Source organism: Malus domestica, chromosome 03 (assembly GCF_042453785.1).
Source record: "Malus domestica chromosome 03, GDT2T_hap1".
NCBI classification, from domain to species: Eukaryota; Viridiplantae; Streptophyta; class Magnoliopsida; order Rosales; family Rosaceae; genus Malus; species Malus domestica.
Genome location: NC_091663.1, coordinates 6,396,845 through 6,416,186, shown reverse-complemented (window position 1 = coordinate 6,416,186; position 19,342 = coordinate 6,396,845). Strand labels below are relative to the sequence as shown.

Genomic DNA, 19,342 nt, shown 5'->3' with positions numbered 1-19,342 from the left:
GCCCGTTCACAAAATGGATATGTGTTCACTAATGGGGATACTGCAATTTCATGACGATCAACGAAGCAAACGTTAGTTGCTACATCTTCCAATCACTAGGAAATAATTGCTTTACATGAAGCAAGTCGTGAATGTTCTTGGTTAAGATCAATGATCCATCACATCCGGAATTTATGTGGTCTACCTTCAAAGACAGACACTCCAACTATCATCCATGAAGATAATGTAGCCTGTGTCGCCCAGATGAAGGAATGATTCATCAAGGGTGATAAGACTAAACACATATCTCTAAGATTTTTCAGTGCACATGAGCTTTAGAAGGCTAAAGTTATTGAAGTTAGACAAATCCGTTCCAATGAAAATTTAGCAGACTTGTTCACCAAATCTCTACCAAAGTGCACATTTCAGAAGTTAGTGCAGGGAATCGGATTACGTCGGCTTACAAATTTGAAGAATGCGGAATCAGGGGAGATACAATTCAGAGGGATCATCCATGATACATGCATGTTGTACTCTTTTTCCTTTGATTAGGATTTTTCCCACTGGATTTTTCCTATCATGGTTTTAACGAGGCAACATAAGCATGCTTAACACCATATCAACAATCCAGGTAAAGTTGTACTCTTTTTCCTTCTCTAACTTTTGCCTATTTATAACAAATATATCCACATTTAATTCCCAAAAAAAAGGGGAAATACAAAAGAATTTTGATATGTTACAAATATTTGAAACACAAAAAGGTTTCTTACTCTAATCCTCGGGAGAGCCAAATAAATCTGGTAAATTGTTATTGAACACCATATTATCTATTATTATACAGCGGTTACATGGATCATTATACAACTTTTTACTGTTTCGGCTTGATCGATCAACAGCCTGTTCATATTTTAGAAGTTTTAGACCCACACTCTACATCTTGGATGGCTTCTAATTTGCCTCTGGCATCAGCTGGCTTTGAAGTCCACCTGCACCTCCATCTACAGACTAACGTTTTCTAACTTGTTCTGGAATTCCTTGTCACCGACTACTCGATCATCAACTTCATTAGTAACTTCTTCAAGAGTCTTTCTTGGGAGAATCTTCGAGTACCTGTTCAATTTAACAAGTTTTGGATTTGTTAGTCTCAAAAACTCAATGTATATAAGATTCTGCTCTTCCAGCTTCTAAAGAGAGAACAAAATTAATGTTGTGAGTATGTGAGTTATATAAAATGTTTTCTTATATATGAGGTTTGTAGAATAATGAGGTCTGTAAAATGTTTGCTTATTCACCGAATCACCAAGAAGAAAAAACATTATTTTCGTGGAATGTATACTTTCTTTACCTTGTTTGTTGTTCATGATACATTTCTATATCTTCACTAGAATCTTTGTCAAGTTTTGATCTCTTCAACTTGTTTTTTCAATTCTGCAGCAGCCTCAGTGGTTGGTTTTTTCAATCCGGGAGCAACCTCTGTAGCTTTTGTTGACACATTTACAATTTTTTCAATCGGCTTTTTCACCTCAATGGCTTCATCAGTAGCGTTATGTGCTCCATTATCAGTTTTTTCATCTGAAGAAACCCCAGTTGCTTTATGCGAAACATTTCCACTTTCTTCAGTTGTTTTTTTCAATACTGCAACAGGCTCCGATGCTTTTTGTGATGCGTCTTCACTCGCTTTAACTTGTTTGTTTAAATTAGTAGCAGGATCTGATGTTTCTTGTGACACATCTTTGGTTTCTTTAGCTGGTTTTTTCAATTCTGTTGCAGACTCTATTGATTTTCCGGATCCAATTCCTATTTCTTCAGCTGGCCTTTTCAGTTCTCTCGAAATCTCTGCTGCTTTTTGTGACGCTGATTCGCTTTCTTTAGCTGGTTTTTTCAATTCTACTGCGGACTCTATTGATTTTTCTGATCCAATTTCTTTTTCTTCAGCTGGCCCTTTCAGTTCTCTCGGAATCTCTACTGCTTTTTGTGACGTTGCTTCACTTTCTTTATCTGTTCTTTTCAATTCTGCTACAGACTCTATTGATTTTTCTGAGCCAATTCCTTTTTCTTCAGCTGGCCTTTTCAGTTCTCTCGGAATCTCTACTACCTTTTGTGACGCTGCTTCGTTTTCTTTTGCTGGTTTTTTCAATTCTGCTGCAGACTCAATTGATTTTTCCGATCCCATTCTTATTTCTTCAGCCGGCCTTTTCAATTCTCCAGGAATCTCTACTGCTTTTTGTGACGCACCGGCAATTTCTTCAGGTTTTTTCATTTCTGAAGCAGCCTCAGTTGCTTTCAATGGTACACTTCCGGTTTCTTCGGCTGTTTCTTTCATTTTTGCGGATGCGTCTGTTTCTGTTTGAGAAACACTTCGAACTTCTTCCGGTGGTTTTTTCAATTCTGTACTATCCTCTGTTGTTTTCCCCAACACATTTTCGGCTGATTTTTTTGATTCTGCAGCAACCACTGATGTTTTTTGTGGTAGATTTCCAGTTCCTTTAGCTGGTAGTATCAATTCTAGGCCAGTCATTGTTGCTTGTTGTAACACATTACCTATTTCTTCAATTGGATTTTTTATTTTTTCTAGAGCCTCTGTCATTTTCTGTGATCCACTTTGGATTTCTTCAGATGATTTGTTTGATATTGCACGATCCTCTGTCTCTTTTTGTGATGCACTTCCAACTTCTTCCCCGAAAATTTTCAGCTCTACAGTACCCTCAGTTGCTCTTTGTGATTCACTCCTAACCTTTTCAACCGGTTTTTCCAATTCTGCAGTTGCTCCCATTGAAACGTTCCCAATTTCCTCAGCTGGTTTTTTCAACTCTGCTACTGCCTCTATTTTTTTTCCTTGTACGTTTTCAATTTTTTCAGCTAGTTCTTTTGATTCTTTGGCTGTCTGTGATGATTTTTGCAATACACTTCCAATTTCTTCTGCCGGTTTTTTCAGTTCTGAAGGAACCTTGCTTGCTTTTTGTGAGACACTTCCAATTTCTTCGGATGGATGTTTCAATTTTGCAGGAGCATCACTTGCTTTCTGAGATATACTTCCAACTTCTTCAGATGGTATTTTCAGTTGCACCGGAACCTCTGTTGCTTTTTGTGACACATTTCCAATTTCTTGAGCCGGTTTTTTCACCTCTGCAGGAGCCCTGGCTTCTTTTGTTGATATACTTCCAATTTCATCGCTCGGTTTTTTCAATTCTAAAGCAGCTTCTGTTGTTTTTTGTGATATATTTCCTATTTTTTCAACAGGTTTGTTTATGTCTGCACCAACCTTTGTTGCTTTTGCCGATACATCTTCAACTTCCTCAACAGGTATTTTCGACTGTGTAGCTGCTTTTGTTGCTTTTTGTGATACATTGGATGTAGCTTCAACTGGTTGCTTCAAATCTGCATCAACCTTAGTGGCCTTTTCCGAACTATCTTTGATTGCTTCAGCTGGTTTTATCAATTCTGCAGCAGCTTCTGTTGCCCTTTGTGACACATTTACAATTTCTTCAGTTGGCTTTTTCAACTCAGCAACAACCTCTCTTGCTTTTTGTGTCGCGCTCCCAATTTCTTCGGCTGATTTTTTCAAGTCTAAAGTAGCCTCCTCCGTTGCCTTTTGTGACAAAATTCCTGTTTCTTCAGCTGGTTTTTTAAGTTCTGCAGCAGCTTCTTTTGCTTTTTCCGATACTTTTCCAATTTCCTCAGCTTGTTTTTTCAATTCCGAAGTTGCTTCTCTCACTTTTTGTGATAAATCTCCAATTTCTTCAGCTTGCTCAGTCAGCACGATGTTGGCTTCCTTGGTGGACTTCTCTGGAGGCATACGTTGTTTCTGTTATATGAAATGTAAGCATCAGTCAAATCGTTTTAATTTTAATTACAATTTTGATTCCACAAATCATGAGAGAACATGTTACTAGAGAAACAAAAAGTCATAAAATTCGATTGAAAGCATGTATCTTTAGTTGCTTGGAGTTACAAACCTGCGACTTCTTTGAGTCAGTTGTATTTGATCGGTCACTAGTTGATTCCTGAACAGGTTGCATTGCAGTTTGAGGCGTCAACAATGTGCTGTCATGTGGCTTCACTGTGGATGAATCATTTTTCACGTTGCCTCCCACCTCAGATTCCGGGGCACCAATTTGTCTTTCAGGATTGTAATTTGACGAGGACGCTTGATCCCTTGAGATATCTTCCAGTAACACAGATGTCGGAGATAATGATGATGATGAAGAAGAAGTGGATGCAACGGCAACATCTTCAATCACCAGATCTTTCTGCATAGCTGATGCATTAAGATCACCAGAAACTCCACATTCCACGGTACCTTGCTCATCCTTTCTGCCTTGAGTTGGGTTTGAGTTTATTTTTGCATCCAGTTCTTTTTTGTCGTCATTTTCAGTTTCCTGTTGAAGATCTCCCTCAATACGATTTGAATTCTTATTGTCCTTGGTAGGATGCTTAGTGTCCAAGGAAGCTTCACGTTCGGCAGTATTCGCAGAATTTCCCTCCAAATGCCTGCTAGATACTGAAATAGTCCCCTCCTTTGCCTTTGACGGCTCTCCCACAATCTCTTGCTTAATCAATATCTGGTCTCCACCGTCTCTGCCTGCATTCATCTTCTCATCTTTCAAACTATGAGTAGCATTGGCTGCTGGCGGGTTCACCTTCTTTGTCGTCTCATCAGGAGGATTCGTTTCCTGTTCAATATCCAAACTGATCAGAGAGAGAGAGAGAGAGAGAGAGAGGTATTTGCATGTAAAAGATTAATTGCAAGTCTTTTAGCAGATAGAAAGATATTTACACGAGTCTACGAGAATATGGGCTCAAACTTGGGTGATTTACTTTGGTTGGAATTTGAACTACTCATTTCTTAATTTCTATTAGAAATTTTTTCAGCCACATTACTCTATCACAACATAAAAGCACCGACCTCTAGTTTTGCAGAAGGATGAGCCACCCGCTGTTCATTCGATTTCATTGTTTCGTCTTGATTTTCGAGTGAAAGTACATTGCATGAGCTAGAAGCCCTTAGCTTTCCAACTTTTTCGACTGCTTGCCCGACATCATCGTAACTCTTTCCATTATAACTCAACGAATGGGCTTGCCCGTCTCCATATATTTCTGTTATTGAAGATGACAACGAGCACACATCATCCAGTTCATCTGGTTGCATCGATGATGATTCAGCAGCATCCTTGCTGTTCTTATTGTTTCCCGAAAATCTGATGCTTGCAAGGTCCTTCTCGCTGAGTCCACGCACGTCCCTCGGTTTTGATTCACTTTCTTCTGTTTTTGATGATTGAGACGACGCTGCCCACATGTACTCTTTTTCAAAGTCGCCATCCAATGTCACGGATTCTCTATCCGTGGGTGAATTGGCCCCGTCTGTCAGCGGAGGTGAACCAACCTCCGAAACCTCAACCTGTAGGTCAGAAGCTATAGAGTATGTAGGAGTATGACAAGTACCCCTTTCAGAATAAAACAAGCGTTCTTCCAACCTGCTTCTTTCGTGCGCAGACGGGCTAGAATCATGCAACGGCTCCTTCGCAGATTTGCTCTTAGGAATCGAACAATCTAGGGGTTTTGGTGGAATACGCCTCAATTTTGATCCTGCATTTTGAGAGGGTCCAGGTCTAGCATAATGAAAACTCTGTTCATCGTCTTCGGAGTATGAAGTTGAGCTTGACTCGTCGTTGCTGTCATCAGTTACGTGTGGCTGCATCTCTACACTTTTATTTTCCTTCTTGTTCGTAGCTGTTGTATCGATCACCCTCTGAGTTTCTCTGTTTCCTTCATCTTTCGGTTCCACTGAGCTTGTTGCCGGAAGAGGGGATTCAGTTCTGCTTTCAGCTGTATCAGCACCGTTGCCAATGTCGGACATGTTGTCGCGTGCTTTTGACAACAGAGCTTCGATAACTTCGTCATGCTTACCGGACAACATTCTTTCGATATGCCTATCGTGAGGTCCTATCTCTGCAGAGAAAAAGAAATATGGATGCAGTTAAGAACCATAACTTGAACCACAGGCAATAAAAAAATTTCGAAAGTGGGAAACACGAAAAGCTCGTCTCACCTAATTGTTTTTTAAATCTGGAGCACCCCAATCCATCCAGTGATTTTCTCTTGGGTTCCAATGGATAAGAAGCAGCTCCCAAAGAGAAGCTCTCGTGCCGGCAAAATAGCATTTCCTTCTGGTGAGCCGCCGTGAATTCTTGTTGGAAACTATCCGCCATAAGGTTCGGCTTCTCTTCTTGTGGATCGTACGGAAGATCAAATGGATTTTGCATTGGTAACAAAATGGAAGGGGCTGAACCAGGTGTGTCCAAATCACTAGAAGCTAATTTCGCGTAATCGACGGGGTGGTTTTTCGAAATTAAAATTGGAGCAATCTGACCTGGTATGATAGTATCCAAGTCAATCAGACCTTTCTCAACCTGCATTTTGAACAACTTTCTTGCTCTTCTTCTGGCAATCAAACTTTCCAGCCTTTTGTTCCTTTCTATCTCCGAAAGCCCGAGATCCATGAGATTTCTCTGATCATCGTCTGTCCACTGCACCGCCTTGTTTCCACTCTCTTGTGCCTCTCCTCTACTAGTCCCGTCGCCTTCTAATTTGTCCGGTTGTTCATCTGAGTCATCAGACGACAACAACTGAGATTCTGAAATGTCGGAATCTAGGACCGAATGGTGCTGCTCAACGAGAGCCTGAATACTTTCTTCCGCTGATGCTTTCGCCGCGGAACTCTCTCCCTGATCAAAACCACATTTAGCTTTCTCCTCCACGACTGCTTTCTTGCTTCTGTCAATCAATGCAGTTCCACCAATCAAACCACCATTCAAAGTTTTCGAAACAGAAATGTTTTTCCCCACATTATAATAATCTTGCGCACCGGCTTCTATGCACCTTCTCGAAACATTTGTTCGTCTGCTTTTCTGTCTAGTGAAGGAGCTCCCATCTCGGTTGACAACATCACCACCTCCAACAGGTTGATCGGGTTTTACACATGGCACTCGATCATTACTACTCCGTTTCTCATCGCGTTTGACCTCTTCTAGGAATGTGAGTCCTCCGGAAGAGTAAAACAATCTAACAAGAACAGCAATGCAGACAAGAAACGGAAACCAGAAGACAAAAAGATTGAAAAATACATAAAAGAGGTAGCAGAAGAACAAAGTGGCTGAAATAAATGGATGCTTCTGCACACATAGGCTACTAGTTTTCATGGAAAACTTAACAAATCTCCATACACAAACTAGTACAGCCTCTGCTCCGACAGCCATATCTACCTTTTTGAACAAAATCTCGAAAAAACAGAAACCCCAAAATGTACAAAACTAAGTGAGCAATTTACTACATTCAAACCTAGAACAATTTGGGCAGCACTAGTACTACGAATGCAGAACTGCGTAAACAAAATCCAACCCGCATTGTAAAAACTGATGAAAATCTGGTTTCGCTAAAGAAAACAAATTCAAAAGATTCGGATGATATTACATTCAAACTTATCACAACTTTGGCAGCACTAGGATTACAATTTGGGCAGCTCTAGGGCTAGGAAAGGAGAAATGGAGAAACGAAAGCAAACCCGCATTTTAAAAACAAGGGAAAATCGAGTTTCGGAAACGGAATGAAAGATACAGAATTTTTGAGATGGACGACGATTTCAAAACCGTAAGAAAATGAGAGGTAGAAATGAAAGAGCAAAGGAGGGAGGGGGTCAAAGTTTTGCCGATGAATGTATCTCACACAATCTTTGCTTTGTGTGTGTGTTGCTCTGCAGCTCTGGATTTAGGGGTTTTTCCAAATTTAGCAAACTTTTTTTTGCTTGGCTCTTGGTTCCTGTAAGATCCTTCATTTCAGGACATTTTTTCAAGCCTCCATCGCTCAAACCAGAACATGACAAAATAGGGAACGGGTAAAAAACGGTTGTTATTTGACTCATGGTCAATGCCAATCCGTTTGTACAACCCCAGCCCATCAACCATCAAAGCCCGTAATCGAACTCTGTTCTGATACTAAATTGAAAATAAAGGATTTAAGATAACTTTAGAGTTCTCTACAATATCATAATTCTCGAATACAACTTCAATATTTTATTCTTCTCTATAAGGAGGTGTTTATAAGATTACAAAAGAGGAATACTAGGAAATAAATCAAAACAATCATTGTCCACAAGATAAGGAAACCTAGACCAAATAAAATCAAATCATATCAAAATCCTAATTAAATCATATCAAATCAAATCTCTAAAATACTTTTCTTTATATTTTCCAACACCACCCGTCAAATTCATGATGTCATGAGTTGGCCATAAAAGAAAGGGAAATTTTATTTAAACTCATTCAATCCCTTTTAACACCCAACTTAAAAATTTAAATGCTAATTGTCTATTTTACACCATTGCATAATTACTATTAAGTATAAAATGAAATTAATAATAAAACTCAAATTTATCAATAAATCCAAACACTATAATTAAGGGAACTTTAACGAAAAGCACCCGGTACTGTTCACTTTAACGAAAAACCACATTTTTACACTAAAAAGTCAATCATGGTACTATTCACTTTACCCTTTATTTTGTCCTTATCATTAAAACTCAAAGTTTTCAAGCCCTTTTCATTAGTTTTCCTTATAATTAAACCTTATGCTCATTTTTTGTTTATTCTACGTTTATTCCGGCTAAAACCCTGATAGCTCTCATAGAGAAAAATATGGTTTTCTATTGATGGATGGTGATTTTGAAGTTTTGAATCCTCCAACCAAGGTATGAATCAATTTATGAATTTTTTGTTCATTTGATTTCAATTATTTAGAGTTTAGAAGATGAGATTGCAGGAACGCCAGGCTACATGGCTCCGGAGACATTTCTTATTGGAAGGGCTAATGTTGAGACGGATGTTTATGCATTTGGTGTTCTTATGCTAGAAGTTGCATGTGGACAAAAGGCTGGTAATCAAAATGAACAGAACAACATAGTGTATTGGTTGTGGGATCTTTATAGCAGAGGAAGGATCCTTGAAGCTGTTGACTTTAGAATGGATGGAGACATTGACGAGTATGATATGACATGCGTGCTGATGTTGGGGTTGTTTGTGAATGATGAGTTCACTGGCCTTTTCCCAGTTATGATCTCCAAAAGGACAACCCTATAACTATACACATCGCTTTTTGCAGTGATTTTTAGTATGTAGGCATTTTCTGTAAGTAACAATTGAATTATCAGCTTTTGAGTTGTGGAAAACCATGCAAAGAAATTAGGTCTAACCACATCACATTTAGCTTCTAAAAATCAAATGTGACACATCCCGGCCCTGGGTCCAGCATATCTCGGGCCCGCTCCACAACCGTAGCACAATATTGTCCTTTTTGGGCCCCAACTATGCCCTCACGGTTTTGTTTCTGGGAACTTACACAAAAAATTCCCAGTGGGTCACCCATTATGGGATTGCTCTAGTGCACTACTCGCTTAACTTTGGAGTTCCGATGGAATCCGAAGCCAAACAAGGCCTCATGCTAGGTAGGGATAAGAATATACATATAAGGATCACTTCCCTGGGCGATGTGGGATCTTACAATCCACCCCCTTAAGGGGCCCGATGACCTCGTTAGCACACCACGACCAGGGTTAGGCTTTGATACCAATGTGACACATCCCGGCCTGGGGTCCACCACATCCCGAGCCTGCTCTACCACCGTAACACGATATTGTCCGCTTTGGGCCCCGACTACGCCCTCACGGTTTTGTATCTGGGAACTCACATGAGAACTTCCCAGTGGATCACCCATCATGGGATTGCTCTCGCGCGCTACTCGCTTAACTTCGGAGTTTCGATGGAACCCGAAGCCATTGAGCTCCCAAAAGGCCTTATGCTAGGTAGGGATGAGAATACACATATAAGGATCACTCCCTTGAGCGATGTGTGATCTTACAAAATGGGTGTAAAAATAAATCCACATATTGAATTGGGTTTTTGGGGATATATTAGGTATCAAATTTGGGTTTAAAGAGATATTAGTAGTTTAGTTAAAAATCCAATGGGTGCAAAGAGTAAATTGGGTGTAGAAATAGGTTATATAAGTTTAAATAAAATTTCCCTAAAAGAAATAAGATCTAATTTGAAACTTATTTATGCTACAACGGATGTGATCGATATTAAGGTTTTACTAGTCTCTTAAAGAGGAATACAACTTGTTGGAATGCACCCACCAATTTTCTAATGGTGAAAAGTACTGCCCTTCGCTTCTAGGAGAGTCAACATATTGACACCAGACCTTGAGTTGGAAGTAGTGTGGTGGAACGTGGTTTTTTCTTTGAATTGTTGAAATTCCCACTTGCCTCAACAAATTCTGTTTCTTTCTTGCACGGATACATATGGAGGTCGAGATTTCACAGCACCGTGACAATTCAATGAGCGAGCCAACTTCGTCTCTGAACTCAAGTCTTCACTTTCCTATCAACAGAAGGGTGCTTGACGTGACCAAACTTTAGAACTCTTTCTTGACAATTGGCTTTTTTTGGTATGATTATGTACCCAAAACTCATTGAAAACTGGAAGCAGTAGAAAAGTGGAGAAAAAGAAAATCCAAACCTCAAAAATTAAATGTGTAATTGTATCAGTATCAATGTGACTCCATGTTGTGCGGTCATCGGAAATGATATCATGGTTATATATGCACATTGCCATGCCTTTTTTTCTTCATCTATTCAAATTTGAATAATCAATAAAAGAATTATAGTTTGAAAGTTTCCACTGATGCTGTCAAGATTAGAGATGCATAGCAAATTGTGTTCCTAAGAATTCAACGTGTAGTGTAGTATATTTGGGTATATGTGTAATATGGACAACCAAAAGAGCAACATAGAAGGATTCAATATTAAAACAACTTTTTATTTTCATACAGTAATTTTCATTTTCTTTTCTTTTACAAATTAAATATAGAGTAATCATATGTATATTATTTAGTATTCAAGTAATGCGTACTAAATTTAATACATTGTTCACGTATCTTTTCTAGATATGAAATAATTGGGAAGTAATGAGGAATGCAACATCCCTATATAACAAGGTCAAAAAGTTTGTCGAAGATACTAAATAAGGAAGTTCAATTTCGGTAGAGGTCAATGCATTTCCGCAACGAACAATTTCGTCTTGTACTTGTGTGAGTATTTGGGAGACCGATTTGTCATTATCTTTGATCCCTCGCATTGAGAAAGCAAAACCGTCAACTGCAAAATCATATGAATCTGCACATTGTTTTACTGCTTCGGAGCCCTTAACAGTATTGTTGCCGGTGGTGTTGAGTGCATTGACAAAGAAAGCTTTGCTTTGTTGTGCATTTGTTAGTGCTAATTTAAGAATGGATGTGTCAAGATCTTTGAGATTAGATGCTGATCGAGTTGGAATATCTTTCCAAAGAGATTTTACGCATTGCTTGTAGTTGTAGCCGAATTGGTCTTGGGTTTGCTTGCAAACGCTTCTAATTAATGGAGACGCTCTTGCATTTGCAAATGGTGTTGGAGACGATGAATGACATCAGAGCAATGATGCAATGAAAGTTGCATATCCGATTGAGGAGTCCATTTCTCAAGGTGTATGTTTCTTAAATTGATGAAGTGATTTCAAATATTTGTTTGATTTATGGAATGGATGAACGGAGATCATATTTATAAACAACTCAAGGAGCGGGTATGGGTCTAAATTTAGGAGTGCAGAAGGTAAAGAAACCCATTTCTTTTTATGTGTTTAGTTTTCTGGTCCTTTAGTTTTAGTTTTTTTCTTTAATGTACTAATTGATAACACACTGGATGCAAACTACCTAACCTATTCTAGTTTACTTAACCAACTCCTCATTTCTAGAAACTCCAACATAACCAAAAGTGATGCATGCTTATCAAAAGGATTTTTTCATTACATCACAAGGATTAATTTAAGTCATTTCATTTGTTTTTTTTTTTTACAGATTCATTTACATCCATATTTACTTATCAATATATATGATGTTAGAAGAATCTAAAAAATTCAAATTGATAGTATTAGAGGAGTTTCTTTTAGCCCATTTCGTCATGTTCGGTTAGCAGCTTAGGAGGATTGAGCCCTATTAAGCGAGGTTACGATAGGAGGCCTATGAGCGTGGGGACATGGACTCCTAACCTGGAAGTCCAGCGCCTCATCCGGCCTCCGGAAAGTTTATGGAACCTAAGGGTTGTGGATTATAACATCCAAACCTAGGCTTTACACCATTCAAAGGAATAATCAAAAGGGCATTCTAAAAATCAGCTGAGGGAGCATAATCAAGAAATTGTGTTTGATTTCCAGACATATTCCGTTCACACCAATGTTTTAAATATCGCTAGGGCGTTATCGAGCGGCGGGTAGGGTTCTAACTAGTGGCCTAAGATTATTTTGTTTATCTTAATTAAATTTATTATATGACATACAAATAAGTGCATATATATTTAAAAAAAAATAAATAAGTAAAAATTATAATTGTAATGGGGAAACTTAAAATGAAAAATATAAATATAAATAAATAATATAAAGTACTACAATTTATTGAAAACATCAAAGAACTATTGCAAAGAGAGACGACCACATTGCATTCTTGGTTTCCTTTTTCTGTCTGGGAAAGGGTGAGTCAAGACTCTAAGTTAATTAAAAAAAAAGAACACTTATTATGCTTAGACCCACGTAGATGGCATACTTGATTTTCTAACCATTTAGTAATTAATCGTGGTGCTGGCTAGCTGTCTAGACTGCTTTTTAGAACATCGATTCACAATGCTTTCACCATCTATCCTTCGCCTATCTTCATTGATCTTCAGATCACATATTTTTCATCAATCTATACAATTAAAAATAAAAGGGTTATCATATAAAATAGTCCCTGAGATTTTCATGGTCAATAGAAATGGTTCATAAGATTGAAAATCAATAGAAATGGTCCATGAGATTGTCTACCATCCAAGATTTTGGTCATTCCGTTAAAAACTCTTTAGGCAATTTTCAAAGCTTTGTAACTCAATTGTTTCTTAACCAAATTCGACCCATAATATATCAAAATGAAGATAGGAAAGTGTAGAATAAGATTATACCTATTTGGAAGCCTAATAGTTGCCGGCGATGACCGGAAAATAGTCCGTGGGAAAATTGGAAAACTCGCCGGAAACTGGATAAACTTTAGACGTTCATAACTTCTTCAATACTCAACGAAATTGAGTGATTCAAAAATGAAAGTTATACTTCTTGACGATATGAAAAGAATGGTATCTTTTTTTAAGGCTAAATTGCTGTGGTTTGGTCGGACAATGGCTCAAAGTTGGCTAACCATTTTCAAGTTAGCCATTTTCAAGCAGTTTTTTCAGCCAAACCACAGCGAGTTAGCAGTCAAGAAAGATGCCATTCTCTTTGTCTCGTCGAGAAGTATGATTTTACTTTTTCAATCACTCGATTTTGTTGAGTATTGAAGAAGTTATGAACGTTTAAAGTTTACCTAGTTTTCGACGAGTTTTCCAGTTTCCCGCGGACCAGTCACCTTTCAAGCTATTTTCCGACCATCTCCGACAATCATTGGTCTTCCAAATAAATATAATCTTGTTCTACACTTTCTTATCTTCATTTTGATATATTATGGGTTAAATTTGGTTAAGAATCGATTGAGTTATGAAGCTTTGAAAATTGCCCAAAGAGTTTTTAACGGAATGACCAAAATTATGGATGATGGACAATCTCAAGGACCATTTCTATTGATTTTCAATCTCAGGGACTATTTCTATTGATCATGCAAATCTCAGGGATTATTTTGTATAATAACCCAAAATAAAATTAAAAACTTAAAACGAATTGGTTATCAAACTAGCTCTTCAGTTTTAATTTTGTACCAAAATGTAATGAGTGTAACATCCCACATCGCCTGGGGGAGTGAATCCTGTAAGCCTTATATGTATATTCGCATCTCTACCTAGCACGAGGCCTTTTGGAAGCTCACTGGCTTTGGGTTCCGTAGGAACTCCGAAGTTAAGCTAGTTCACACGAGAGCAATCCCATGATGGGTGACCCACTGGGAAGTTCTCGTCTGAGTTCTCAGAAACAAAACAATGAGGGCGTGGCCGGGGCCCAAAGCGGACAATATGGTGCTACAGCGGATTCGAGCCTGGGATGTGGTGGACCCTCGGGCGAGATGTGACAGTGAAGGCTTATGGAAACCTAATGTATTCCACTATCGGAGTTGAAGCCCATATTGAAAGTTATCAATTTGTTTTTGCTACAACGGATGTGATCAATATTAAGGTTTTACTAGTCTCTAAAGTGGAATACGACTTGTTGAATGCACCCACCAGTTTTCCAATGGCGGAAAGTACTACCCTTTGCTTCTAGGAAGTCAGCATATTGGCATTGGCCCTTGAGTTGCACGGTCCTTTTCTTTGAGTTGTTGAAATTCCCACCTGCCTCAACAAATTATGTCTCTTTCTTGCATGAACGGAGATGGAGGTCGAGATTCCCACAGCCCCACGACAATTCAAAGAGCAAACCAACTTCGTCTCTGAAATCAAGTCTTCCTTTTGACCCGTGTATCCTATCAACGGAAGGGTGCTCAACGGACCAATCTTTAGATCTCTTTCTTGCCAATTGGCTTTTTCTTTGTGCGATTGTATACCCAAAACTCATTGAAAACTGAAAGCAGTAGAAAAGTGGAGAAAAAGAAAATCTAAACCTGAAAACTCAAAAGTGTAATTGTATCTATATCAATGTGACTCCATGTTGTGCGGTCATTTGAAATGCTATTATGGTTCACTACAACAAAAATTGGCTAAGAACACAATTGATATGTGCCCTTTGCATTTTCATTGAGCACAAATATATATTGGTGCTCTTAGATGTCAATGAACACAAAACTATCACAAATGAGCTTTCTGAACAAAAAGGCACATTAGTTAGTGTCTAAACAAAAATGTATTTGTGCCTATTAAAATTTGAACACAAAAGTTTGTGTCACTATTTATGGATATCCGTAATGCTAATTTTTTATTAATTTACAAAAACACAAAAAACATTTTCGTGCCCTCTAATTTAATATATTTAAATCATTTGATTTTATAGGCACAATGCTCGTGTCTTCCTTCACCAGTCTAGACACCAATCATATTTTAGTTTTAGTTTTTATTGATCAAGGTGCCCCACACACACACACGTTTCATCACCATCACCTAGCAGATCCACTATTTGGATCAAGTGGATGTTTTCTAAATGTTCTTTCCTATTCAATACTTTATGATGTCAAATTACAGGGCTTTACCAATTGGATCAATTCTTGAAAATATTACGGAGTCGAAATTTATTCGAATAAAAGTCAACAAACCAATAAAAATTTGTTTGTCAGCTTTTTTTGTCTTTACATTTAGCACACACAAAAAGTTAGATTATAAAATTGTGGTAAATAATGGTATGCAGCTGTTTAATGCTATGCAATGTTCTAGTCTCAAAATAGGCCAGCAATAACGGAGTTATGACTGAAGAACTACATTGGTTTGCGACACCAAATTTCGGGGACTACATTAATGGATTTTCAATTTCAGGGACCATCTTGATTGGGTGGGTCAATTTCAGGGATCATTTGTGATAAAATCCCTTTTAATAATTATAAAATCCTTTGTATGACACCGATGTTAGAAATTGTGTCCAGTAAATATTAATAAATAATAAATCACACTATAGCAAAATAATATATTGGCACAATTATGAATTTGTGCCTGTATTCTAGTATAATATGTTTTCACTCCTCTACTATTTGTAAAGGACACAATTATTTATTTTTTTATTACTTTCTCATGAAACCAGCCCCACCTGCACCCACAATTTTTTTTAAAACTGCCTATTTTTTACCAGTCGGTCCAACCACTTTCCCTTTTCATTTGTTTGAAATTATCTTCTTTATGTAGAATTGGAGTGTGTGCCATTGAGGCCCACACCTCTGTTCCCTTCCTCAGTCGAACTCCCTCACTTCTCTCTCATTTTTTCCTCTTATCCTTATCTCTTTCTAGTCTCTTTTCCCCAAGCCACACAACTATTAACCACCACCTTCTCCGACGACTTTAAACACCAAACCACCACCATCCTCGTCTCCAAACACGGGACTAGTGCCGAAACCCTTGACTCAAACCTCAAATCGGAAAACCACGCGTCTCAAACCCGAGAGAATTCCAGCGAGTTCATCGCCTTCCCGACCAAGGTAAGGTCTGTAACTACCTTCGGTTAATTCTTTCGATGTTCTAAGTCGATTTCTGGCTTTGCATGAGAAAATTTCCACCACATTTGCGAGATTGAACGAAGAACTAACGATCTCCACTATACTGGTGAGTTGCAGGTTTTTCGAGCTTTTCCTGACCAAATCTTGTTGAAGATGATGATATTGATACCATAAACGAACTCCTCACAATCATAAGGACCCGATTCGAGCTTTTTTGGTCAAATCTGTCATGGATTCGTAGAGACCCAAACTAGCCGTGACTTTCAAGCCATTTTCCAGCCACCTCCGGCCATCTTTTGGCCTCGATTTAGGTAAAATCGAATCCTCTTAGTCCCAGCTTCATTTTGATATATTGTGTGTTACGAATGGTTGATATTTGACGTTGATCTGCTTATGTTTCGAATCCGACTAATAGGTATTGATTCATAAACTTTGAATTTGGGTTTCATTTCGTAACCTTGGCAGAAAAAGGTCCAGATTCCACATAGACCGTCTGATTAATTTGTTTGTAAAATAGCAAAGATGGGTTCTATTCTTATGTATTAAGATTATCTTGTTTTACATTACTATAATCATTGAATTATTGAGTTTACTAATGTTGTTGTGTAGGAGGATAAGGAAAAACTATTTGAAGGAATACTTAAACAGAAATGGAAGATCTTCTCCCGATGATCATCTTCATTAATTCGTTTATGGAGCAGCAGAGATTCGATGAGGTGCAAGGCTTGCTGGGGAAGATGCATCTGTCCAAAAATGTCTGCTTTCAAGTACTTTTTGCATTAGAGATGAAATATGTAACATTACACTAGGCCTGACAATTCCTGACACGATCCGATAACCCGATACGACACGATACAAAATTAATAGGTGTTCGGGTCGACACGATAACGACCCATTTCGTTATCGGGTAACCCGATAAGCACCTGTTAAGATAACGGGTTGGTTCAGGTATACACGTGGGTAACACGATACACGATAAGCAAAATATTAATTTAATAATTTTATAACCCTAAAAAAATACTATAATAATTATATATATTAATTTAACAATTGTATACCCCTAAAAAATATAATAATTATATATATATATATATGTATATATATTAAATTAAATATAATAATTATAATAATTATATATACTATAATAATTATACCCTCAAAATATTAACTATAATAATTATATATATATATATTAAATTTTAAATTAAATTTTATACCCCTAAAAACTATAATAATTATACATACAAAATAAATAGATTTAAATCTACTTAATAAATAAATATATATACACACACACCATTGAACTTCATGGGATACGAATTATACGAAACTAATTTCAACGATCTAACCGTCAAACTTGTTTATATATGCTTCGAGATCGCATCAGCAAAAAATTATAAAAAAAAACATTCACAGATCAAGTAACGAGAAATTTTTTTTTGACGGTTATAAATGAAAAATCACGATTTAACGGTTATTTTAACTTCGATTTTGATGATTTTTTACAGCTACACTCCTTGACCTTATATGAATACAATGAATGAATTTGATCTTCCATTTAAAATATTTACATTAGTGGATACCACAAAATCTTATGTTATACTTGATGAAAGTATGAATAAACTCTTAAGTGTTAGTGGATCTATTGTTTTGATGGGATACGCATTCTACGAAACTAGTTTCAACGATCCAACCGTCAAACATGTTTGTATATACTTCGAGATCACATACGCGAAAAATTGCAAAAAACAAACATTCAGAGATCAAGTAACGAGACAAAACTTTTCGACAGTTATAAACGAAAAATCACAATTTAACGGTTATTTTAACTTCGATTTTGATAATTTTTTACAGCTACACTTCTTGACCCTATATGAATACAATGAATGAATTTGATCTTCAATTTAAAATATTTACACTAGTGGATACCACAAAATCTTATATTATATTTAATGAAAATATGAATAAACTCTTAAGTGTTAGTGAATTTATTGTTTTGATGAGATACGCATTTTGCGAAACTAGTTTTAACGATCCAACCGTCAAACTTGTTTGTATATGCTTCAAGATCGCATACGCCAAAAATTGCAAAAAAAAAACATTCAAAGATCAAGTAACGGGACAAAACTTTTCGACGGTTATAAACAAAAAATCACGATTTAACGGTTATTGTAACTCCGATTTTGATGATTTTTTACAGCTACACTCCTTGACTCTATATGAATACAATGAATGAATTCGATCTTCAATTTAAAATATTTACAGTAGTGGATACCACAAAATCTTATGTTATACTTAATGAAAATATGAATAAACTCTTAAGTGTTAGTGAATCTATTGTTTTGATGAGATACGCATTTTGCGAAACTAGTTTCAATGATCTAACCGTCAAACTTGTTTGTATATGCTTCAAGATCGCAAACACCAAAAATTGCAAAAAACAAACATTCAAAGATCAAGTAACGGGACAAAACTTTTCGACGGTTATAAACAAAAAATCACGATTTAACGGTTATTTTAACTCCGATTTTGATGATTTTTTACAGCTACACTCTTTGACCCTATATGAATACAATGACTAAATTTGATCTTCAATTTAAGATATTTACACTAATGGATACCACAAAATCTTATGTTATACTTGATGAAAGTATGAATAAACTCTTAAGTGTTAGTGAATCTATTGTTTTGATGGGATACACATTCTACAAAACTAGTTTCAACGATCCAACCGTCAAACATGTTTGTATATACTTTGAGATCGCGTACGCCAAAAATTGCAAAAAACAAACATTCAGAGATCAAGTAACGAGACAAAACTTTTCGACGGTTATAAATGAAAAATCACGATTTAACGGTTATTTTAACTCTGATTTTGATGATTTTTTACAACTACACTCCTTGACCCTATATGAATACAATGAATGCATTTGATCTTCAATTTAAAATATTTACAGTAGTGGATACCACAAAATCTTATGTTATAGTTGATGAAAGTATGAATAAACTCTTAAGTGTTAGTGAATCTATTGTTTTGATGGGATACGCATTCTATGAAACTAGTTTCAACAATCCAACCATCAAACATGTTTATATATACTTCAAGATCGCATACACAAAAAATTGCAAAAAACAAACA

General features: G+C 37.0%; 1 protein-coding gene, 2 long non-coding RNA genes and 1 pseudogene across 4 annotated transcripts; 2 read left to right on the top strand and 2 right to left on the bottom strand.

Annotated features, from left to right (window-relative positions):
- Positions 1-741: 741 nt before the first annotated feature.
- Positions 742-7,386, bottom strand: LOC103407719 (COP1-interactive protein 1-like). Its single transcript, XM_029100548.2, has 5 exons — positions 6,029-7,386; positions 4,886-5,928; positions 3,936-4,652; positions 1,325-3,784; positions 742-1,089 (listed from the first exon to the last, which is right to left on the bottom strand). Exons 1-4 carry the CDS (start codon positions 7,233-7,235, stop codon positions 1,373-1,375), a joined length of 5,379 nt encoding a protein of 1,792 aa, XP_028956381.2. The 5' UTR covers positions 7,236-7,386; the 3' UTR covers positions 742-1,089; positions 1,325-1,372.
- LOC139194409 (uncharacterized) lies at positions 1,054-4,854 on the top strand. The gene is made up of 5 exons (XR_011579203.1): positions 1,054-1,188; positions 3,220-3,282; positions 3,724-3,798; positions 3,992-4,275; positions 4,409-4,854. It is a non-coding gene; the product is annotated as an uncharacterized lncRNA (long non-coding RNA).
- Positions 7,387-10,970: 3,584 nt separating the features above from the next.
- On the bottom strand, positions 10,971-11,540 carry LOC139194176 (uncharacterized; annotated as a pseudogene).
- Positions 11,541-15,914: 4,374 nt separating this feature from the next.
- Positions 15,915-17,844, top strand: LOC139194408 (uncharacterized). 2 transcript variants are annotated; one of them, XR_011579202.1, is made up of 3 exons: positions 15,915-16,190; positions 16,321-16,514; positions 16,813-17,844. It is a non-coding gene; the product is annotated as an uncharacterized lncRNA (long non-coding RNA). The 2 variants fall into 2 exon arrangements; XR_011579201.1 differs by having other exon boundaries at positions 15,920-16,185; positions 16,813-17,664.
- The last annotated feature ends 1,498 nt before the right edge of the window (positions 17,845-19,342 follow it).